Here is a 24356-nt window from a genome sequence, read left to right on the forward strand (position 1 = left end):
TATCTGAATTTGTACGTGTGTAGGCAAACGTGTAGGACAGATTTCTGGGAGTGGGTATGCTGGGTCAGTGGGTTTATCTAACAGCTGTCCGTTTACTCACATGGATGACTGATGGATATTGCAAACTTGACATCTCCCAAATTGACTCTTGATCTTCACCACCCCGAATCAACACCACCCATAATTTTTCTCATTTGCTTAGGCTGAAATCTTTGGTGTCATTGTTGATTTCACATTTGTTTTATGCTTTACATTCATTCTATCAGGAAATCCTATTGGCTCCACCTTCAATATATATCTAGAATCTTCTAGGCAGGTACCACTTTTACTGCAAGCCTCCAGTATCATTGCTCATTAGTCTCCCAACTAGTCTTTCTGCTTTTACTCTTGTTTTTCTACCATTAATTCTCAGCATGTGGTTGGTTTGAGTCTATTCAAACAAATTAGATCATTCTGTTCCTCTGCTTTGAACCCTTAAATGCTTCGTCATTTCTCTCTGATTAAATATCAGATACCTTCTTACCATAGGGAACAGGATGTTTGCAATTGCTGTTTACTCTGCCTAAAATACTCCCACCCAAGATACACTATACTGTGTACTCCCTTACCTCATTCCAGTCTTTGCTCAAATAATATCTTCTAAATGAAGCCCACCTCATTTATGCCCACCTTAGGATCCTATTTAAAATTGCACCGCGCCTGCGCGGTGGCTCACGCATGTAATCCCAGCACCTTGGGAGGCCGAGTTGGGTGGAACATTTGAGGTTAAGAGTTCCAGACCAGCCTGGCCAACATGATGAAACCCCGTCTCCACTAAAAACGCAAAAATTTGCTGGGCGTGGTGGCAGGTGCCTGTAGTCCTAGCTACTCAGGAGGCTGAGGCAGGGGAATCGCTTGAACCTGCTAGGTGGAGGTTGAAGTGAGCCGAGATTGCGCCACTGCACTCCAGTCTGGGCAACAGACCAAGATGCTATCTCAATAAATGAATGAATGAATGAATGAATGAATAAAAATAAAATTGCACCTACTCCCCTATTACTCCCAGTCTCCTATACTGTATTCTGTTCTGTTTTGCAGAGCACTTTACCACATTCTAATACACTATTATTATGGTTATTATTTGTCTTTCTCTCTTCAATAGAGTGGAAGCTCCCCAAGGGCAAGGATTTTTGTAAGTTTTGTGCACTGATATATCCCGGTGAATAAATCCTTAAACTTGTAGCTTTGGGAGAGATTGCCAGACTCGCTATAGAAAGTGTCAAGTTTGCCGTCATCTCAACAATATACAATAGTGTCTCCCTCCACAGCCAGTGTGTTAGGGAAGAAATATTATCTCTGTGGTTTTAATTTGCATTTTCCTTATTAAGAGTTAGAACATCTTTTAATCTGCTTAAGGGTCCTTTTTTTTTTTTTTTTTTGAAACAGAGTCTCGCTCTATTGCCCAGGCTGGAGTGCAGTGGTGCGTTCTTGGCTCACTGCAACCTCCGCCTCCAGGGTTCAAGCAATTATCTGCCTCAGCTTCCCGGGTAGCTGGAATTACAGGTGCCTGCCACCACGCCTGGCTAATTTTATTTATTTTTATTTTATATTTTTTAGTGAGAGTCTCACTTTGTTACCCAGGCTGGAGTGCAGTGACAGTATCATAGCTTACAGCAGCTTCAAACTCCCGGGCTCAAGTGATCCTCCCACCTCAGCCTCTTATGTAGCTAGGACTACAGGCATGTGCAGCCATGCCTAGCTAATTTTTAAATTTTTCTGTAGAAAGGAGATCTCCCTGTGTTTCCCAGGCTGATTGCAAACGCCTGGCCTCAAGCAGTCCTCCCACCTTGGCCTTCCAAAGTGCTGGGATTGTGGTTTATTTATTTATTTGTTTGTTTGTGTAAGTATGACCAGGCTGGAGTGCAGTAGTGTGATCTTGGCTCACAGCAACCTCTGCCTCGCAGATTCAAGCGATTCTCCTGTCTCACTCTCCCGAGAAGCTGGGATCACAGGTGCCCACCACCACGCCTGGCTAATTTTTGTATTTTTAGTAGAGACGAAGTTTCACCATGTTGGCCAGGCTGGTCTCAAACTCCCAACCTCAGGTGATCTGCCCACCTCGGCCTCCCAAAGTGCTGGGATTACAGGTGTGAGCCACTGTGCCTGGCTTCATGCCCCTTTTCTATTTGATTATTAGTATTTTCATTATTGATTTCAAGGAGCTCTTTATGTATTTGAGATTAGCCCTTTGGCTGTAATGTGAGATAGATTGTATGTGTGTGTATTTATATTTCTATCTCCTAGTTTTTCATGTGTTTTTAGATTTTTACTAGTAATTTTAGTCCTCATTACGTGTAATGGTCCCAGAAGATGTAGATACTGCCTTTCTTTTAGTTCTCCATGTAAAGTGAAATGTCTTTTAGTTGGTATTGCTTCCTTAGTAATAGAGGATGGTAAAGATGGAGCTGGCATGTTGAGGAGCCTTACAGCTGACCATCGTCAGACACCCATAGATTCTTGTTTATGTTTCCACAGAGGGTAGCTGTTTCTGACCCTTTTGCTATTTTCCTTGAGCAGAAGTTGTGGGATCTTAGTGAAATTATAACCACAGTCTCATCCAAGGACACCCTGTGCTCAAGGAAAACCATTAGAACTTTCTTTTGCTTGATTTGAATTTTAAGGGGAAAAATTGTTCTTTTATCTGTTTAAGAAACTATAAGAGGGCAAACCAGCAGAATTACTAGATAAGGGAACATACAATTTAGAAATTTTTAAGTTCTAAAATTATATTGTACCTTCTGCCTCTGTGTAGATATACAGATATCTTGGGAGAAAGGACTGGTTTATCTCATTTAAGCTAATGACATGTCGGTTAGGGGATTTTAGGCTATTTAGGGGATTTTTCCCCTCAGGTTTCCCCATAGTAAGTGAAAGTGTAATCTAGTCTGTCAGAATAATGACATACATTTGTTCAACAATGCTTGGCAAGTTGGGAGCAGCAGGAGTGGGAAAGCTAATAATTTACATGGTCGGGAGCTGGAGATTGGCCGGACAGAACAGTGGAAGACCTGGAGGGGAGCTGAGGGGACTAAAGATACCCTGTGGAGTATCATTGAGGGATTTCAGGTGAGGCCAGGTGAGGCTGGTGACTGCTCAGAGGTAGAGCAAGGAGTGGAATTTCTCAATGAGGGCAAAGACAATAGAAAGTAGGTGTCAGTGAGCGTAAGACACTGGAAGTCTAAGTGATTGCAAAGTATAAGAAGTTGTAGGTGGAGCAGCTTGCAGAAATGGGAGGTCCAAATATGGATTACGGAAGAAAATTGGGATGAAAGTCATAGTTCTTTCTATCTCTAGGTGTTGGCTGCTGCTTTTGGCTAGGAGGGAATAATAGAGGTGAGCTGGGTCTCAAAATAGCTCAATAAAGGTTCCTTCCTCTGCCGTTTTAAAAATACCAAGCAGCCTCATTTTAATTTGCATATCCTCTGGCTAGAGGAAGTACTTTAATCAGTACTTCTAATTGTGGAAAAGAAGAGAACATGCCACCACCCGCCCACACATGCACACAGAGGATCTGATAGTGAAGAATAGTTTTCTCCCACACTAGGACCAAGGCTGCTGGTTTCTTCGTTGCCCTAAGAATCCAGATTGTAGGGCAAAACTCAAGTCTTGCTCTCATTGTAAAAAGAAGCTCTTTTTTCTTTGTTTTTTTGAGGCAGGGTGTTGCTCTGTTGCCCAGGCTAGAGTGCAGTGGCACAATCATGACTCACTCAGGCTCGAACTTCCAGGCTTCAATCCACCCACCTCGGCCTCCTGAGTAGCTGGGGCTACAGGTGTGCGCCAATGTGCCTGGCTATTTTTAAATTTATGTTTTATAGAGGTGGAGTCTCACTATGTTGCCCAGGCTGGTCCCGAACTCTTGGGTTCAAATGGTCTCCCTCCCTACCCTGGCCTCAGCCTCCCAAAGTGTTGGGATTACAGGTGTGACCCACTGAACCTGGCAAAAGAGGCTCTTGTTTCTCTGTTTCTTATCTTCCTTTGTGGGAGGGGTAGGGGAGAATATGCTCTTGACGGTGTATCTCTGAAGGAATTTTAACACAATTACTTTCGTTATTCTGAGAGCCATCATGCATATGGAACTGTATAAGGGCAATTACCTAACTGAGGCCTTCTGCCTTTCCTTGAGTCATCACTCTGTATTCTTACTACAAGACTATCTTCCCGACTTTTCCATTTATTTTTTCCATTTGCTGAATGGTTCCCATGGCCTTGGTGTTCTTGAGAATGTTAGGAGACCTGGAGCAGATGAGTTGTCCTCTGAGCTACTGTGTGGGGCTTCTTTGGGGAACACTGGCTCAGAAGTTCTTCTCCAAGGTAGTTTGGCCTGGTCATTCTATGTTTTCGTTTTGGATTAGCTTCTCGAATTGCCCCACAGATCCAATGCAGAAAGCGTCTCTTCAGCTAGGAATACTATAGGGTGAAAAGAAATCCAAGACATGGTTTTCCAAGGCATCTATACTATGTCTAGGAAGCTCAGACAAATACATAATGGTGAACAATAAAATACAGTGTCTAAGAGGCATTACTGCATAAAGGAATAAGACTGATTCTAAAAAATGGCCCAACTACAGGGGTTTTGTACCTTTGTCTGTAGTTCAAACTCATGTGAAAGGCTTGGAATTGGGTGCTGCAGAGCGATGTTTTGCTAGTGTTGGGAGAAGAGAGGACAGCACTGAGGAAGGCTTCCTGGAAGATGAAGACTGGAACTGGATGACAGAGGAGAGTAGGAATTGGATGGAGGGATCAGAGTGTGTGCGGAGAGCATCTCTTCGTGGGAGTGTGGTGTTCGCAAAAGCACAGAGGGAGAAAGGCGTCCTCCCTTTCTGAAGGACATCAAGGAGATCAGTATGTGCGAGAAAGAGTTTGTGGAAGAGCCTCATGGGAGACGAAATGCACAGGCAGCTCCAGATTGCCTAGATCCGTGACATTGGCAGGGGACAGGGCAGAGACAGGGCAGCGTCCCTTGGAAGGATCAGGCTCAGAGGTTCATAGTGTGGTTTCTCCAGTAATGTTCTTCAGAGGATGTAGCAGCTTGGGAAAACTCTCCTTCGTTCCTCTGAGATGCGTAACTTGAGACCAGAAACTTGCTTATAGCTTCAAGCAGTCCCTTGCTTATTAATTTTGAAAAATTTTATCTTGTACTATTACTTTTTGCCCTTCCCAAGCAGGGCAGGGTTGCCTTGAGCGAAACCCAGGATGCTTTGAAAACAACATAAAACACTTTACAAATGGCAGTTTTGTCCCCTCTATCCTGAGTCAAGGAGTAACCAAAGGGATATGTTTGAGGCACGGAGAGTATCATCTGTAGGTCACACCATGGTAGGCCTAAATTCTAGTTGATTTTCCTCATTGCAAAGCCTCCATACCTCTAGTAATTAAATGTGCAAATGATAACCTTTTTTTTTTTTTTTTTTTTCTGCCAGGGGAATTGATCCCTATGACAAACCAAATACCATCTACATTGAACGACATGAACCCTCTGGCTACTCCACCGTTTTCCGAAGTACCGATTTCTTCCAGTCTCGGGAAAACCAGGAAGTGATCCTTGAGGAAGTGCGAGATTTTCAGCTTCGGGACAAGTACATGTTTGCTACAAAGGTGGTGGTAAGTTGAATGCACTAAAGAATAAACTACTTTTGAGTTTCCTTTGTGACGTTTGGCATTCTGTGATTAAATAGGTGAGTTTGCATACACAGGAACCGGAAGGATGTGCTTGGGACAGATTGACTGAAGGATTCTCAACATTGACGACATTGACGAACATTCCCAAAGGGCTTGGCAGGTGCTAGGAAGTCAGAGGAGTGGAGAGGCCTAGGACAAACACTCAAAGTGGCTCTAGGCTCTAGGAATTTGGTTGTTTCCTGGTAGCCAAGCATTCTTGACAAAGACTATTGCTTTGAAATCCCTATGAAAAGAGCAAAGAATGGAGGGGGAGGGTGGTTCAGTGGTTTCTTTCCTTTAATCCCACTGCCTGATTTCCTTTAAATTTAGGCTGATTTCTTTGAGATTTTTCAACACATGTTAATTTACATGGCTAATAGGATGTGTAGCCATTGGCTAGTGGGAGTTAATGCTCTAAGAAAAGCAGTAATTAAGCTTCCAGCTGTCAGTAAGTAGCTTAACTCTCAGCCTCTGGGAAGATCTTCCCCTTGATTTGATGTCTTGGAGCCAGATGCTGAAATGGCGGGCTTGCTCGTTTAAAACCAGAGATGATTACTTAACAGGACTTGTCTTGAAACTGTATTGAGTTCAGTCTTTGTCACCCTAGTTGTAAAGGAAAAAACCAGGCCCAGTCGAGGGCAGGTGGGGCTCTTATTTCTGGGAGGCTACTAGCTTGCGTTCCTGATGGTGCCCTTCCCTTGTTGACTCAGGCTTTGTTGAAGGCCTTTGCTAACTGGGAGGTTGCTGTATTGTCTGTCACTGTTAACCTTAGAGACTGAAATCAGACACAATGTTTTCCTTCAGGTTCCCATTTACTTCTATAATTGGTAGTAGGTAAGGTGGAAGTAGGTCAACCTTCTTAGTAGGATTTTAGGGTCAAGAGAGGACCTCCCCAGCAGGAAAAGCAGGGAGTAAGGACAGAATGAGAAGAGAGATGTGGGTGGCTAAAGGCTAGAGGCATTTTCAGTTACACACCTTGCAAAATGTTCTGAAAAACCATTAGCCTATGGCAGTTTTTCTTGTTGGGCCATTTGCATTGATCCACAGACATGGGTTCACTGCCTTCCTGCTTTGCCTGTCTCTTTCTCTATCTTTCTCTTAGACACACATGCACAAATGTACAGCAGCCCAGAAACATAAGCATCCTTGAATGACTTTGGGCAGGGATGGGATGATGGGAACACACAGATGAGAAATCAGGCCCAAGCACTGGTGTCTTGTGACATCAGTTGGACAGTCTTGAGTTTTCAGTATGGTCTAAAACCTTGTCTTCAGTTCTCCAGGGTTTATAGGCCTTTTCTGCCTTGGTACCTTGGGCCTGGAGTTATTGTATGATTTTAATTCTGAACGCTAAAACACATTGGCTGACTGCCTGGTTTGTCCTCCTTTTTGTGTGAACCAGGGCAGGATGGATAGCTGTTGTGCATTTCTCTTAACCGGGTTATTCCTAGGTGTCACGGCCGAGAGTTTAAGTTATATCCCAGCTGGGCCGGGCATGGTGGCTCATGCCTGTAATCCCAGCACTTTGGGAGGCCAAGGTGGGTGGATCATTTGAGGTCAGTAGTTTGAGACGAGCCTGGTCAACATGGTGAAACCCCATCTCTACTAAAAATATAAAAATTAGGCTGGTGTGGTGGCACGTGCTTGTAATCCCAGCTACTCGGAAGGCTGAGGCAGGAGAATTGCTTGAAGTCGGGAGGTGGAGGCTGCAGTGAGCCAAGATCATGCCATTGCCCTCCAATCTGAGCAACAGAGCAAGACTCCATCTCAAAAAAAAAAAAGAAAAAAGAAAAAAAGTTATATTCCAGCTGGAGCTTTCTGTGCCCTCCATTCCAATCTAACAGCTATGTCTGTTCTCCAGATGTATCTGATTTACAGAGTGCCTGTGGTGAGTTTTTAATTAAACCTAGCCAGTGGTAAGATTAGGGGTCATGTTTGTTTCGATCTCACTAATACAGTACGCAGTGCCTTGCACAATGTTTGGTACGCAGCAGATGCGCAATGGAGTTGAATGAATGCCATGTTTGCCCACGAAATTTAAAAAGTAGTCAATTTTTAGAAATGCGGTGGGAGAGGTATTAAATTTTTGGTACTTTTATAGGCAATTCTTAACTCTCTATATGGCTTATTTATTTATATGCTGTTGGTGGCGCAACTGTAGTTATGTGTTGGCTCCTCCTCCTGCACATGGATGAACCAACAGAGTCCAAGGTCAGTGGTGTTAGCAAGAGGATGTAGGTAAGATGAGTTGGGCCACCACTGAGAGGTGTTTCCCAAATTGTGGTCTTAGGAGTAGCCACGTCAGCATCAGGCAAGGACAGTTGTTACAAGTGCAGATTGCAGGGCTCAAATGCACTTTTCCCCAGAGCATCTCAAGGCCGTCTAAGAATCACCAGTTTGAGAAACTCTGCCCTGAGCCTTCTACAGGCAGATCCTTCAAATGACAGAGTTGTACTACTGTCTAGGGAATATTTCTCAAGGGATGGATTGATGAGAAAAGAAACACAACTGGCTGTGGACAGCACGTAAAATATGTGCTTTCCTCCTTTTTATTACATCAGACTGCTAAACCACAAGGATAAACAAAGTTGGCCTTGGTCAGATAATCCCCTCCCAGTAGGAGTGTTGAAACCTGCAAGTGTAACTTTTTATCTGGGATTTGCCTAGTTCTAAGGCTGCCTGAGCTTGGGGAATTCCAGCTGGCTTTAGTGTTAAATGAATTCAGATCAAATTGGGAAAATCAAAGAACTGATTTTAAAACTACGGAAAGTTGGTTTTGTGTGATTAACTCTTTTGCTTCCTTCCAGCACCGTGAATAATTACAGTCCTTTGCAAGTTACTGTTTCAGCCCCCTGGCTTCGGGACTGGAGCTGGTGTCCAGGTCTTCAGAACCTCCTGGTACCCTGTTGGCCTTGCTCTGGCTTTGTAATGTGCTTTGTATTTGTTGCCCTTAAGCTGTCTAGTTTAATTTTTATTCCTTGCTTTTTGACATAAAGTTCACTTATTTGTCTTCATAGTCTACATCAAAATGATAGGACCATTAAAGAAACAATGACGTTCCTCTGTGATTTGTTAATTTGGTAATATACAACTGTGAGACTCTTTCAGTAGATAACAGTAATTTCCGAAAAGCTTGAGGTGGGTCAGGGTTAGCTACTCCCCTACAACCTCACAGCCTCACTACCAGATTAAGATTATCATGCAAGCCAGGCTCAGATATTTCTGGCACAAATGTGTATCAGTACGCAAAGACATGATCTGTGGACTTGAGGTCTCTTCTGTGTCCTTACAGGTGATGCAGCCACCCCTGCCTTGCATGCTGCACACGCTATGTTCTAGAGTGGATGCTAGGAAACTGTGGCCCACCACCTGTTCTTGTAAATGAAGTTTTACTGGGACACAGCCATAGTCATTGCTTATGTGTGGTCTAAGGTTGCTTTCATACCGCAGTGGTCGAGTTGCATAGTTAACTATACAGAAGCAGTATGGCTCCAAAAGCCGAAAATACCTATTATCTGGACCTTTACAGATAGTTGTCTGACTGCCTGTAGTTGCTGACTATGCTGCTAGTTGTCTGTTACCCCTTCAGTTGGCATCAGGTAACTGGAATCGCATTGTTTTGACAAGTCCCAGGCATTATCCCAAAAAGTATAGGTTATGGTCCTCTCTCAATTGTTATGCCCTGTTAATGACAGGATGGTATCTTTAGAATATTATGCCCAATTCAAGTATTTTGATGTCACGTCGATCTCCCAAGTGAAGGCCCATGTATATTTACATGATTCTGACCAAGCAACCACCAATTTCACTATTGAAAACCAATTTTCAACCTTAAGCTAATTTAGTCTCTAATGTTGATCAGAGGTAACAGAAGAGTTTAGTAACTGCTGCAAGATGTTGTGGCCTCTTCTAGATGAGAAATTAGCTGACAAAACTGTGCTGTGAATTATAGGATAACTGACCCAAATCAAATTACTTACGTATTATTTTAACTATGTTACTTAAATGTATGCAAATATAAAGCTACGTATAAGCACCTAATGCTTATAACTCTCATACACGATCAATAAAACCCAAACATTTACAGATTAAAAATAAAACTATAATACCAGTACATTTAAAATTAATATTTGTTACAACTGTGTTCAGATACAATTCACATTCTACAAAATTTAACCTTTTTAAGTGTACAATTCAGTGGTTTTTAGTATATTCATAAAGTTGTGCAATGATCATCATTACCTAATTCCAAATATTTTTATCATCCCACAGAAGAAACCACATACCCATTACCATTACTTCCCTTTTCCTCCCTGATGCTGGTAATCACTAATCTAGTATTTTTACGGCTTTGCTTATCTTGGGCATTTTATATAATAGAAATCATACAATTTGTGACTGTATTAGTTCATTTTCATACTGCTATGAAGAAATGCCCTAGACTGGGTTATTTATAAAGAAAAGGAGGTTTAATAGACTCACAGTTCCACATGGCTGGAGAGGCCTCACAATCAAGGCAGAAGGTGAAGGAGGAGCAAAGGCATGGCTTACATGGCAGCAGGCAAGAGAGCGTGTGCAGGGGAACTGCCCTTTATAAAACCATCAGATCTCGTGAGACTTATTCACTATGTTGAGAACAGCACAGGAGAATCCACCCCCATGATTCAGTTACCTCCCACCAGGTCCCTCCCATGACACGTGGGGATTATGGGGGAGCTACAATTCAAGATGAGATTTGGGTGGGGACATAGCCAAACTATATCAGTGACGTTTTGTGACTGGTTTCTTTCACAGTATAATGTTTTCAAGTTTCATTTATATTGTAGCATGTATAATTACTTTAACCATTTTTAATGGCTGACTAGTATTTGCAATGAATATAACATATTTTATTTATCCATCTATTAGTTGGTGGCCATTTGGCTTGTGTCTACTATTTCACTGTTACAAACAGTGCTGCTGTGAATGTTCCTGTGCAAGTTTGTGTGTGAACTTATGGTTTTAATTCTGTTGGGTTTATACCTGGGAGCATAACTACTGGGTCATGTGGCAATTCTTTTTTTTTTCGGGACAGAGTCTTGCTGTGTCACCCAGGCTGGAGTTTGGTGGCACGATCTCGGCTCACTGCAAGCTCCCCAGGTTCACGCTATTCTCCTGCCTCAGCCTCCGAGTAGCTGGGACTACAGGTGCCTGCTGCCACGCCTGGCTAATTTTTTGTATTTTTTAGTAGAGACGGGGTTTCATCATGTTAGCCAGGGTGGTCTCGATCTCCTGACCTTGTGATCCGCCCACCTTGGCCTCCCAAAGTGCTGGGATTACAAGCGTGAGCCACTGTGCCCAGCTGACAATTCTGTTTAACTTTTTGAGAATCGGTCAAGTGGTTTTCCAAAACTATTGTACCATTTTATATTCCCACCAGAAATGTATTAGGGTGTAGTTTTCCCATATCCTTGTCAACATTTGTTACTGTTTTTTGGATGATAGCCATCCCAGTTAAGTGTGAAGTGGTATCTAATGGTTTTAATTTGAATTCCTGATGGCTAAGGATGTTGAACATATGTTGAACATCTTTTCATGTGGCTGTTGGCCATTTGTATGTCTTTCTTGGACAGATGTCTATTCAAGTCCTTTGTCCGTTTTTAAATTGGGTTCTTTTTTGTTCTTGAGTTATAGTAGTTCTTTTTTCTATATATTCTTTATATATAAGTTACATGATTTGCAAATCTTTTCTGCCATTCCATGGTTTATCTTTTTACTTTCTTTTCTTTTTCAGCACTAAAGTTTTTCTTTTTATTTTTTTGAGTTGGGGGTCTTACTCTGTCACCCAGGCTGGAGTGCAGTGGAGCAATCATGGCTCACTGCAGCCGTGATCTTCGTGTGCTCAAGCAGTCCTCCTGCCTCAGCCTCCTGAGTAGCTGGGACCACAGGCATGTGCCACCATACCTGTTAATTTTTTTAGTTTTTGTAAAGATGGGGTTTCATCAAGTTGCCCAGGCTGGTCTCAAACTCCTGGGCTCAAGCAATCCTTCTACCTTGGCCTCCCAAAGTGTTGGGATTACAGGCACGAGCCACCATACCCAGCCTTGTTTTTAATTTTGATGAAGTTCAATTTGTCAATTTTTTTTGTTGTTGCCTGTTCTATTGTTATATCCAAGAAACTATTGCCTAATCTGAGGTCATGAAGATATGCTTCCTTTTCCTTTAAGAGTTATGTAGTTTTAGCTCTTACAGTCTATGATTCATTTCATTTTCAATTAATTTTTGTATCTAGTGTGAAGTAGTTGTTTACCTTCATTCTTTTGTATGTGGATAACCAGTTGTCCCAGCACCATTTGTTGAAAGGCTATACTTTTCTCTTGGTACTTTGGTTGAAAATTAATTTCTCATAAATATGAGAATTTATTTCTGGACTCCTTCTCTCTCTGTCTCTTTTTTTTTTTTTTTGAGACAGTTTTGCTGTCACCTAGGCTGGAATGTAGTGGCATGGTCATGGCTCACTGCAGCTTTGAACTCACAAGCCCAATGGTCCTCCCGCCCCAGCTTCCTGAGTAGCTGCAACTACAGGCATGCACCACTGAGCCTGGCTAAGTTTTTGAAGAGACAGGGTCTCACTATGTTGCCCAGGCCACTGCACTTGGCCTGTTTCTGGACTCTGAGTTCTGTTCCATTCATCTATATGTCTATCCCTATGCCAACATCACACTGTCTTGATTACTGTAGTTTTGTAATAAGTTTTGAATGTGGTAAATTAGAACTCTCCAACTTCGTTCTTTTTTCAAGATTGTATCGGCTATTCTTTCAACGTGTGTTTAAGATCTGCTTGTCAATTTTTTGCCAAAACAACAACAACAAAAAAATCCACAGATGGGATTTTGATAGAGATTGATCTACAGATTCAACACAATTTGGAGAGTATTACCATCTCAATATATTATGTCTTCCAATGCATGGACAAAGGATAGTCTTCCATTTATTTAGGTTTTCTTTAATTTCTTTCAACTGGGTTTTCTGGTTTTCAGTGTATAAGTCCTGGACTTCTTTAGTTAAAAACTTCTCCTGGCTGGGCACGGTGGCTCACACCTGTAATTTCAGCACTTTGGGAGGCTGAGGTGGGCGGATAACGAGGTCAGGAGTTCGAGACCAGCCTGGCCAATATGGTGAAACCCTGTCTCTACTAAAAATACAAAAATTAGCTGGGCGTGGTGGGGTACACCTGTAGTCCCAGCTACTCAGGAGGCTGAGGCAGAAGAATTGCTTGAACCCAGGAGACAGAGATTGCAGTGAGTTGGGATCGTGCCATTGCACTCCAGCCTGGGTGACAGAGTGAGGCTCCATCTCAAAAAAAAAAAAAAAGTTTCCTAAGTATCCTTTTTGGCTCCATTGTAAATGATTCTTTTCTTTATTTCATTTTCAGATTGTTCATTGCTAGTATGTAGAAACATGATTGATTTTTGTATTAGTGATCTTATATTCTCCAACCTTGCTGAACTTTATTAGTTCTAACTTTTTTGGTGTGTAGATTCCTTAGGATAATTCCTTAGGTCTGCTAAAAGAGACAACATCATCCTTTAATTCTTCCTTTCCAGTCTGGAGGCCTTTTATTTGTTTATTTTTTTGCCTAACTGCATTGGCTAGAACCTCTAGTAAAATGTTGGCTAGGAGTGGAGAGAGTAGGCATCCTTGTCTTATTCCTGATCTTAGGGGAAATGCATTCAGTCTTATACCATTAAGTATGATTTTTAACTGTGGGGTTTTTCTAGATGTCCTTTACCAATTTGAGAAAGGTTCCCTTCTATTCCTAGGTTGTTGAGTGTTTTTATCATGAAAAAGTCTGGGATTTTGTCAGTGCTTTTTCTGTGTCAGTTGTGATATCATATGTTTCTTTTTTTCCTCCTTTAGTCTGTTAACATTGACTATTACATTGATGGATCTTTCTCATATGCTAAACCAGTGCACATTTTTGGAATGAATCCCACATGCTCTTGGTTTATAATCATTTTTATCCTTTAATTTGTTTGGCAGAATTTACCGTCTTTGTGGGAAGTTTTCTGGTTACTAATTCAATCTTTTTAGTTTTTAAATTTTATCTTTGGTTTAGTTTCAGCAGTTTGTATCTTTCTAGTAATTTGTTCATTTCTTCTAGGTTATTTAATTTTCAATTATTCGTAGTATTCATACTAATCTTCTTTTTTATTTCTGTGAGGTTGTTAATGATGTTTCTTATTTCTTTCCTAATTTTAATAATTTGAGTCTTCTTTTCTTGGTAAGTCTAGCTTGTAGTCTAGTTTATTAAATTTTGTTAATCTTTTCAAAGAATCAGTATATTATTTGAGTAATTTTCTTTATTCTTTTTCTCTTCTGTATTTCATTTATTCCTACTCGAATCTTTGTATTTCTTTCATTGTGCTTGCTTTGGGCTTAGTTTGCCCTATGTTTCTACATTCTTAAGGTGGATAGTCAGGTTATTGATTTGATATTTTTCTTCTTTTTTAATATAAGTGATTATGGGTATACATTTTTCTCTAATCACTGCTTTAGCTGCATTTCATATGCTTATGTTTTCATTTTCCTTCATCTTAAAGTATTTTCTAATGACTCTTGTGATTCCTTTTGACCCACTGATGATTTTTGAATGTGTTGTTTAATTTCAATATATTTGTGAATTTCCTTGTCTTTTTGGTTTCTCATTTTATTCCATTATGACCACAGAATGTACTTTATATGGTTTCATTTCTTTTAAAATGTATTGAGGCTTATTTTAATACTTAACATCTGTTATCCTTGAGAATGTGGCTGAACATGTGAAACGAAACATGTGCTTTGAGAAGAATGTGTATTCTGCTGTTGTCGGGTATTATGTTCTAGAAATGTTTATTAAATTTACCTGGTTGATGGTGATGTTCAGTTTATCTTTTTCCTTTTCTGCCTTGTTCTATATTGAAGATGGGAAAATCTTTAACTGTTGAAATCTCTAACTATTATCGTCTTGAATTATTTATTTCTCCCTTCAATTGTGGCAGTTTTCCCTCATGTGCTTTGGAGTTCTGTTGTTAGGTGCATGTATGTTTATGATTGTTAATTCTTCTAGATTGACACTTTTATCATTATTAAATGTCCTTCGTTGTCTCTAGTAACTATTTTTTGTCTTAAATTCTATTTTGACTATTATTATAGCTATTCTTCTTTTCTTCTGGGTACAGTTAACATGGTGTATTAGGCCATTTTCATGCTGCTAATAAAGACATACCCAACACTGGGCAATTTACAAAAAAGGTTTATAATCGACTTATAGTTCCACATGGCTGGGGAAGCCTCACAATCAGAGTGGAAAGCAAGCAGGAGCAAGCCATGTCTTACATGGATGGCAGCAGGCAAAGAGAGCTTGTGCAGGAAAACCCCTCATTTTAAAAGCCATCAGATCTCATGAGACTTACTCACTATCAGGAGAACAGTGATAATAACACTATCATGGAAAAGACCTGCCTCCATGATTCAATTACCACCCACCTGGTCCCTTCCACAACATGTGGGAATTCCAGATGAGATTTGGGTGGGGACACAGCCAAACCATATCACAGAGCATACCATTTTTTCATCCTGGTAGTTTCAATCTATTTGTATCTTTGAATCCTTGTAAAGAGCATATGGTTGTGTCAGGTCTTTTATGCATTCTTTTGATTTCTGCCTTTTGATTAGGGTGTTTAATTCACCTACATTTAATGTAATTACTAAAAGGTAGACTATATATCTGCTATTGCTGTTTGCTTTCTATATTCCTCATATATTTTTTTTTTTTTGGTTCCTCTATTACTTCATTACTGCCTTCTTTTATATTAAATGCAGATTTTTCTAGGGTAACATTTAAATTCCCTTGTACCTTCTTTCACTAAATTTTTCCCAGGTGTTTTCTTAATCTGTGCTTTGGGGAGTATAATAAATACCTTAATTTATGAAATCTAGTTTGGATTAATAACAATGTAACTTCAGTAGTGTACAAAATCTTTGTCATTATATAACTTTATTGTGTCGCTGCTTTTGTGCTATTATTGTCTCATCTTTATACTCGTAAAGCCCGTCAGTACAGTCTTAGTCTAATTGAGGACTCCTTATATAAGATGAGTCATTTTTCTTTTGCTGCTTTCCAAGTTTCTTTATCTTTGGCTTTCAGCAGTTTTACTATGGTGTGCCTGGGTATGGGTCTCTGAGTTTATCCTTTTAGGAATTCATTGAGCTTACTGGATTTATGTTTTTCATCAAATTTGGGGAGTTTTGGGCCATTATTTCTTCAAATATTCTTTCTCCTTTATTCTGTCATCTCATCAATGACTTCAGTAATTTGTATGTCAGGACACTTGATGGTGTTTACTGGTTCTTTTAGGCTCTGTTTATTTTTAACATTTTTTTTTTTTTTTTTTGGTCAGACTAAGATATCACAATTGACATGTCTTAAAGTTCACTGCTTTTTTATTTTCCTGGTTCAAATCTGCTGTTGAACGCCTCTACTAAATTTTTCTTTTGATTTATTATACTTTTCAACTCCCAAATTTCTTTTTGCTTGTTTTTCTTTTTTAATTTTTTTATTTCTTTATTGATATTCTCTATTTGATGAGGCATTGTTCTCATACTGTCCTTTCATACTTTATACATGATTTCTTTTAGTCCTTTGAACATATTTATGATAGCTTATTGAATTTTTTTTTTTTTACTTAGTCTAATGTCTGAGCTTTTAAGGACAGTTTCTACTGACTACTCTTTTTGCCTGTGTGTAGGCTATACTTTGCTGTTTCTTCGCTTGTCCTGTGATTTTTTTATTGAAAACCGGACATTTTAAATGGTGTGGCAGCTCCACACCACTGACACCCCCTCCTCAGGGTTTTGTGTTGTTGCTGTTTGTTGTTGTTGCTGTTTTTGTTGTTGTTGGTTTTGTTGTTCAGGGAGTTTCCTATACTGCTCTCAAGTTTGTGTTCTTTATTGTTATTGCTACTGAAGTATCTCATAATTTAGCTTATTGGTCAGCTAATGATAAGACAGAGATTTTCTTAAACACTTTGAACCACTAAGTCCCTCAGCCTTTGCTAATGGCCTCTGGGTGTGTGTTTGGGTATACCTTCAATGCTTTGGCAGGGAGTTTACAACTCTGTCCTAGCCTTCACTTCCTGCTTATGTAGAGCTTCAAGATTAGCTGGAGGTAAGAGATTAGACCCTGTTAATTTCTTTCTTGAGCATACTCACAGCTCTTATGTGCTTGACTTTGTGGAGTCCCAGGAATATTCTAGAGCTTATTGAAGTCTCCTAAGGGCATCTTCTTCCCCAGTTTTTCCTTTTAAGCTTTTTAGTTAGCCTCTTTTCATTCCCAATTGGTAATACTGTCTTCAGCAGTTATGATGATAAGCATTTGCTAGTTTTTATTCACTGTTTTCAGTAAATACCTTGGCTGGCTATAAGGTTGTCTATATCATGAACCAAGTCAGGCTATATAAGGACAAGTGCTGATAATGCAGCTTTCCTGTGAGCCCCCAGACAGGTCAGGCTTTTTGGGAACTCCAGACCTATTCTGTCCTCTCCAGTGGCTGCTAGGCTGCTGTTTTTCACAGCTATTGTAGATGTGAGGCTGTGGGTTTCCAAGGCTACCACAGAGCTAGAGAGAGGGGGATGGGATTAGGGCAAATGAAAACATCACAAAGCTGGCTATTTTTGCCAAGATTCAGCCATTGTTCTTGAATAAATGTGCCTTGAATTTTTGCAACTCTTTATTTCATTTGCAGAATTGTGAAAAAGTTGATTTTGAAGATTTTTGTCAGTGTTTCTCTTGCTTTTATGGATGAGTATATTTTTAGAGTTCCTAGAAATGCTTCCAATTAATATTAACTTTGTAAACTTTATTATAGGCATTTTCCAACCTACACGAAAGAACAGTTAATGCTGACATGACCTCCCCATGTGCCCTCATTCAGCTTCAATATTACTTACCCACGTTTGCCAACCTCTCCTTAGCTGTCTACTCACTCCTTTTTACCCCCTGGAATATCCCAGATGTCGGATTTTAGCTATGTTTTATTTATGATTTTTTTTTTTTTTTGTAAACAACATTAATGTGGATGAGGATGTTTTGCTGAAGCTTTGTTGCTGCTTCAAGGGAGGATGTGATCCATGGCTCTGGTGCTTCTGAACTAGTGGCCCTGTGCTTCCACATGCCCTGGGAGGGCTTAGTTCTTTACGCATTTTCTCTAGCTGAGCTGCCATGCAACTTTCAGTGGGATAGCTCATTGCAGTATCCTTTGGCCTTTACTTGATAAGAGTATCCTTTATTTAGTTCCTTTCTCCTCTTCTTGATCCTCCTCCATTTCTTTCTGCTCTTAACACAATCTCAAATATAAAGGGAAATTCAGGTTATTTGCATACCTAGATGGATTTATTTGTTTATTTATTTATTTTTTTCTGAGATGGAGTCTTTCTCTGTCGCCAGGCTAGAGTGCAGTGGCATGATCTCGGCTCACTGCAACCTCCGCCTCCCGGGTTCAGGTGATTCTCCTGTCTCAGCCTCCCGAGTAGCTGGGACTATAGGCATACTCCACTATGCCTAGCTAATTTTTGTATTTTTAGTAGAGACGGGGTTTCACCATATTGGCCAGGATGGTTTTGATCTCTTGACGTCGTGATCTGCCCACCTTGGCCTCCCAAAGTGCTGGGATTACAGGGGTGAGCCACTGTGCCTGGCCAAATTTATTTTTAATTATCAGAAATGAAAAAAAAAAACAAAAAAAAAACTTCTTATAAATTCTCAGACTCTATAGGATTGACTTAGATTAAAACATTTAAATCATTCCTAGTAGTTGATGAAGGTATGTGTGTTTGTGGATGTGTTAGCTGGTACAGCTTTTCAGGAGGGCCATTTCATGATAGCTATCAAAAATACAAATTTTGACTTAAGAATTCTTCTCTAAGAATGCATCCTACCAACAGTATTGTGCAGTTCTGAAAAAGTGATAAATATATACGTGTGTGCACGTGTGTGTGTTTAAGAACTGTTTTTGGAAATAACCCAAATGCCTACCAATAGCTGTTAAGTGGAAAGATGTCTAAGATACATTGCCAGTGATAAAATGTTAAATTGTGGGACAGTAAGATATACTGTTAATGGAAAAAGTTAAGTAATAAAACAGCATTTATATCATGATCCAAATTATATGTGAAAAATTAAATTGCCTGTGTCAGTTTAGAATTGTGTTAGGTTGCTGGTAATAGACTAGAAAGAAAAGTTGCTTAACCAAGTCAGGAGTTTAGTTTTCTCCCCCTCGCTGCCTGGAGGTAGGCTGTCTTGGGCTGGTATGTTGGTGTCCTGATGTTCTTGGGAACCCAGATATCTGTCTTAACGTTCTACCATCCTGACTAATGATTTCCATTCTCAAGATTACCTCGTGGTTCAAGACGTCCACACTAGCCTTCAAGTCCTTATTGCAGTTAGGAAGAATAAGGAAAGACAGCAAGTAGGACCTCTTCCCACCAATTCCATCTATTTAAGCAGCCTTCCTAGAAATCCAACACAAGACTTCTGTTTTTAATCTTATTGACTAGTACTTAATCACATGACTAGCCATAGCTGCAAAAATGGTAGAGAAGTGCAGTCATTTATCCTGGATGTTGTCAGGGTCCCAGTGCTCGGAAGGAAAGGGATAATGGGTGTTGAGGGTAGATGTAGCAGTGTCTGTCACTATGTAAGTATGCTTGTGTGTGGTGGCACAGTGTATTTCTGAAAGGATGCACAAGAGCTGTTAGCCACTGGGCACTCTGCAGGGTAGAGTGGGAGGAGGGATGTGGAGGTCAGAGCAGAGCTTCTGCATTTACCTTGTACTCATCTGTGCTGTTGGATGTTTTCCATGAGTATGATTTGCTTTTATAATAATAGAGATAAAAAACAAACCAACCCAAAACCTACGGTTTATTAAGAAAAATCTCAGAGCCTTACAATACATCTTACAATCACTAGTGTACCATAGCTTAATTGTTAATATATTTCTTGGTGGCAGTAAACCAATATAATAACTCTTTAAAAATGCATTAAGAATGAACCTGAATTGTCCAGGTTTAGGAATAATTCTCCAAGAAGGAAGTGGGATCAATGCATTTTGAGATTATTTTTGGTTCGATGATTGTAGTATTCTGTGATTTTTGCATTTATGAGGTAAGACTGACCTGTGAAATATATTCTTAATACTCAGGCCTTGCAGCAGCAATTGTTAAGTATTTTTAACTAATGATGAGCCTGGGTGTCATTGAGAAATCACTCTTTTTAAAGTTTTACTGACAGTTGGAAGTAGTAAAAAACAAAGCATAAAAATGTATATTTCATTGATATGTTCCTCTATATATTCACAAAAATGTGTGTATATAGGCTGACTGAAACTAATCATCTGACATAGTCATAACATTTTATCAGCTTAATGAGGGCTTTTGGAATTTATATGTAACAATTTTGCTGGGAATTGTTTTCTCATTCAGTTAATATGCTTTTACGTTTTTAATAGATCCATCATTTCCTACAGCCCCATGTTTAGTACAGCTATTAATATGGTTTTCAGGTTTCCATTTTGGTGGGCAGTCTTTTGTACCTCTTTACCTGATTTCTTGAAAACAAACTACTTTTAACCATTTGTTCAGTGGTAGTTTGAATGTCTGCTGCTCAAATGGATTAAAAGTAACTTTGTCTTTATCAACTGGGTCCTCACAGTATTTATAGGGCATGTGTGAGCACAGGGTACTGAGTTGTTATATTACAGATAAAATAAATGGGTATGTTCCTTACTCTTTAGGAAGTTAATATCTATAATAAACAGCAACCTAGTCAAGGATAAGTGAAGCCAAAGTAACCCCTCTGGCTGGGAATCCCAACATCTCAATAAGTTTAATAGTCATTTGTACGATTATGTCCACATGAGGGTGTGCCTCCCTGTGTCTTTCCTGACAGATATGCAACATTTGCCTTCAGTTTCTGGCCGTGTTCTTTTAGAGCTGGAAGAAACCACACAGAGTCTCTGTAACAGTTCTTCTCTTTTTTGGAATTGTGGACTTCCTTGAGAATCTGATAAAACGTATGGAGCCTCCATAGCAAAATAAATAAGTGTATATAAAAAATTTGCATATGTGTTTACAGGGTTGCTGGACCATTTAAACCCATCTATAGGGAAGTCTGGATCCAAATAAGCTTCTCCTTTTGTAGATGAATAAACTGAAAGCTAGAGAGATTTTTGTCATTTTTTCAGTTGGTAGAGCTAGCTCTTAATCTGATGCTTTTATACACATTTCCAAGATTCTTGCTGTGACTTAAAAGTCTCTAAAATGCAATGTGATGTGGTCAACATCATGTTGAATACTCTACCAATGAATATATATTCTAGCAAAAGACCTTCCTCAATGAGATTATTCAGAGATGGAAAACCAGAATCAATGAATATTCTCTCAAGTCTTGGTGCAAATTAAAGCCTTGTGACTGCAGCATCCTTGTAATCTAAAAATAGGAGTAGAAAGAAGAAAAGAACATGTTTTGTGTGCATGGTGTGTGGCTGATCTCACCCTTTAGTGGTTTGGGGGCTGTAGGCTCCTCCCTGCCTGTTTCTTCAGCCTCATCACACAATCCTCTTTCTATCTCTTACTCTACTGAAGTGTTGGCAGCCTCCAACAACCTCCTCTAGTCCAAGTTCTACCATCATACCATTTCCTTCCTTATCTAATATCCACGGAGTGTCTAGTGTCTGTTGCAAACCAGGTATCTAAGATGAAGCAGTACAACCCAAGCTGCCCAGTGATGGCAGACGCTGCAAAAATATGAATTTGCAATCAGTCTCTATTTTGTGTTTCCAGTAGAACTGGAAGAATCTGGTTCTTCTATTTTTATTTTTGCTGCTTTTGAATGACTGTAATGTGGCACCATTAATTTTTTTTTTCTCCTCTTCCTTGGCAGCATCTCTTGGGCAGTCAACAGCAGTCTTCTGTCCAGCTCTGGGTCTCCTTTGGCCGGAAGCCCATGCGAGCAGCCCAGTTTGTCACAAGACATCCTATTAATGTGAGTGGGGTCTGCTTGAGGTTGGGGAGAAGTGTCACTGTCTTTACGCAGAGGTCAGAGGAAGGGTGTTGCAGGGATGGCCTGCTGGAGTGGATATTTTATGGAGCCTCCCTGAAGTCACTTTCCAGAGAGGTCTCTAGAGAGAGCAGTTTCACTTTGGCCATCGTGGTCTGTGTTTCCCACTTCACTGAAGCAGAGCTGAAGGAGGGTCTTAGTTTGCTTTAAGTGGAGCAGCACTGGCAGAGAGAGGTTGGATCCAGAGTCAGTGCCATCTGAGCAACGTGCCAGTACGGAAGCAATGGGAAGTTTGTGCATGATAGGAATTTTTTTTATTGAGTACCTGCTGTATTGCTTGCAAGGGGTGAGTTCCAACAGGGGATAGGATTTGGGTCCCACCTTTTAGAAACAGGTTGGAGAGACTATGAACTGAGCAGCAGAAGAAGCCACACATAAGCAAGTGCTTACATATGCAGCTTTATAACATGAAGATGGATAGGAAAGAGCTGCATGGGATGGGGTCATTAGAGGAGTTGCCACAGAGAGGAGGTCACAGGGAAACGTCTTGACACTGGCAGTTGGCTTGATGAAAGGTAAGCAGCTCACTGACTTACCTTCCACCCAACGAATGGGATCATATGGAGAACCGTCTTGCCAGTTCTCTGCTAGTTTCTATGGATTTTCTGCCTTCCTTTGGTCACCTTAGGGAAAATAAAGCGAAATGCATTAATCCATATTGTACTTTGCATGAATGAAAGGTCTCATGGGAAAATGAGGGAGACATTATTAACAGAAAGAGGTTTGTAGGTCATTTGTGCAGTGCAGTGGCCTGTTATTTTGTGCCCCGTTTGCCAGTAAGGGGCCCGCTAAGCTGCAGATCCGCCTCAGGTTCTCCAAAGGGAAAGTGGCCAAAGCTTCTTTGCCAAGGTTAGGGAGCTTCCTGTGGGCTTTAGGCACACATTCGTCACTAGGACATTTGAAAGTCATTGCTTCCGTGTGTATAGAAAAAGCCCACAGGGCACATTTGTTTTTTGACATATCTTTTTTGACTTCTGATTCCAAAGGAATATTACATCGCAGATGCCTCCGAGGACCAGGTGTTTGTGTGTGTCAGCCACAGTAACAACCGTACCAATTTATACATCTCAGAGGCAGAGGGGCTGAAGTTCTCCCTGTCCTTGGAGAACGTGCTCTATTACAGCCCAGGAGGGGCCGGCAGTGATACCTTGGTGAGGTAAGGAGACTGTGAGTCCTTCTGCCTTCTTAGGCCAACACAACCATTAGCTTCTCTCTGGTTCAGTGGTTTGCAGCATTAGCTGCACATATGGATTCACCCGGGAAGTTTTAGAAATCCAATGTCTGGCTCACGTGCCCGGGGATCACCGTGGGATGGGTTTGGGGTGTGGCCAGGTTATGAGGATTTTAAGAAGCACCCTAGGTGATTCTTATGTGCAGCCAAGTCTGGAAACTACAGCTCTAGGTAACATTTAGGGTCAGAGCTACTGTGTTAATCAATCCCTTGAGCTCCTTTTGCTCAGTGTTCTGGTTTTGTGGTTTCTGAGCATTGAAAAACAGCACTTGGAAAATATCAAGTCAGTGAGAGCTGGCATATGCGGCCAGTGGATCAGGTTAATTGATGTCATTACTCTTTTTTTTTTTTTTTTTTTAAGAGATAATTGCAGTGTTTTGTAAGGAAAGGCGCCAACGTCATTGATCTTTTATCTGTAAATCATGTGTTTAGAGCTGTTTTGCAGTCCAGCAGTGAGCAATATATGAGCACCACACCCATCAAGGGGTGGTGGAGGACTTGGGGTTTGGGAGGGATGAATTGGTTCTTAAGATCCTTTCAGGACCATTTATTCTGATTTGTCATTTGACAACCAGACTTGGGTGACCTGTGTGGCTGTGGTTAGAGTCCCCTCTGCTCTTGGAAAGAGTCTCCTGCATGAAGCTGACTGGTCTGGGATGGAGTCTGGCTCTCCAGCCATGACAGCCAGGTCTGAGGGCATGCCTTTGTGCCCACTGTTTCTGGGCAATTCATTCCATTGTCAGTTTATTCACAATTATGCTGCTGCTCTCTGCCAGAGCGTTCTAGGTATAGCCACAAAATAATGTATGAAGCAATAAAATATCAGAACAAAGTCCCTCTTCCATGGAGTTTATATTCTAGTTGGGGAAGATAGAACATAAGCAAGTATGTGATCTGCCTGCTAACATGTTGAAAAGAAAAATAAAGCAAGATCAGGGGACGGGGGTTTGCAAGGGTGTTCTTTTATTCTACTGGCTGCTTCAGGAGGGGGACATTTAAGCAGGTGCCTGAATTACATGAGGGAAGGAACCAGGCAGAACCCTGGGTGAGTAGCACTGCAAGCAGGGCAGACAGGAAGCACAGTGACTCTGAGGCTGGACTGCACTGGTGTTTTAGGAGCAGGGAGGAGGCCAGAGTGGCTGGAAGGGCTGAAGAGAGGGAGAGAGAAGGAAGAAACAGTACCTAAGAGAGCAGGGCTCAGATCCTATAGGGCCTTCAGGGGCTTGTGAAGAGCTTTGTTTTTTTCTTTTTGGTTGTTGTTTTTTTGTTTGTTTGTTTTTGAGATGTAGTCTC

General features: G+C 40.7%; 1 protein-coding gene across 4 annotated transcripts in view; it reads left to right on the plus strand.

The window, feature by feature from the left end:
- Nucleotides 1-24356, plus strand: part of SORL1 (sortilin related receptor 1) — a 179878-nt gene that overhangs the window by 38332 nt on the left and 117190 nt on the right. For all 4 annotated transcript variants that reach the window (XR_012423810.1, XM_045370875.3, XM_045370879.3 and 1 more), the window contains exons 6-8: nt 5460-5640; nt 21656-21757; nt 22819-22988. Coding sequence is in view for 3 of the 4 variants with exons in the window: in XM_045370875.3 (XP_045226810.2) it covers nt 5460-5640; nt 21656-21757; nt 22819-22988 (453 nt within the window). In the remaining variant the exon portion in view is untranslated. The remainder of the gene's footprint in view (nt 1-5459; nt 5641-21655; nt 21758-22818; nt 22989-24356) is intronic.

Source organism: Macaca fascicularis, chromosome 14, assembly GCF_037993035.2.
Source record: "Macaca fascicularis isolate 582-1 chromosome 14, T2T-MFA8v1.1".
Classification (NCBI taxonomy): Eukaryota; Metazoa; Chordata; class Mammalia; order Primates; family Cercopithecidae; genus Macaca; species Macaca fascicularis.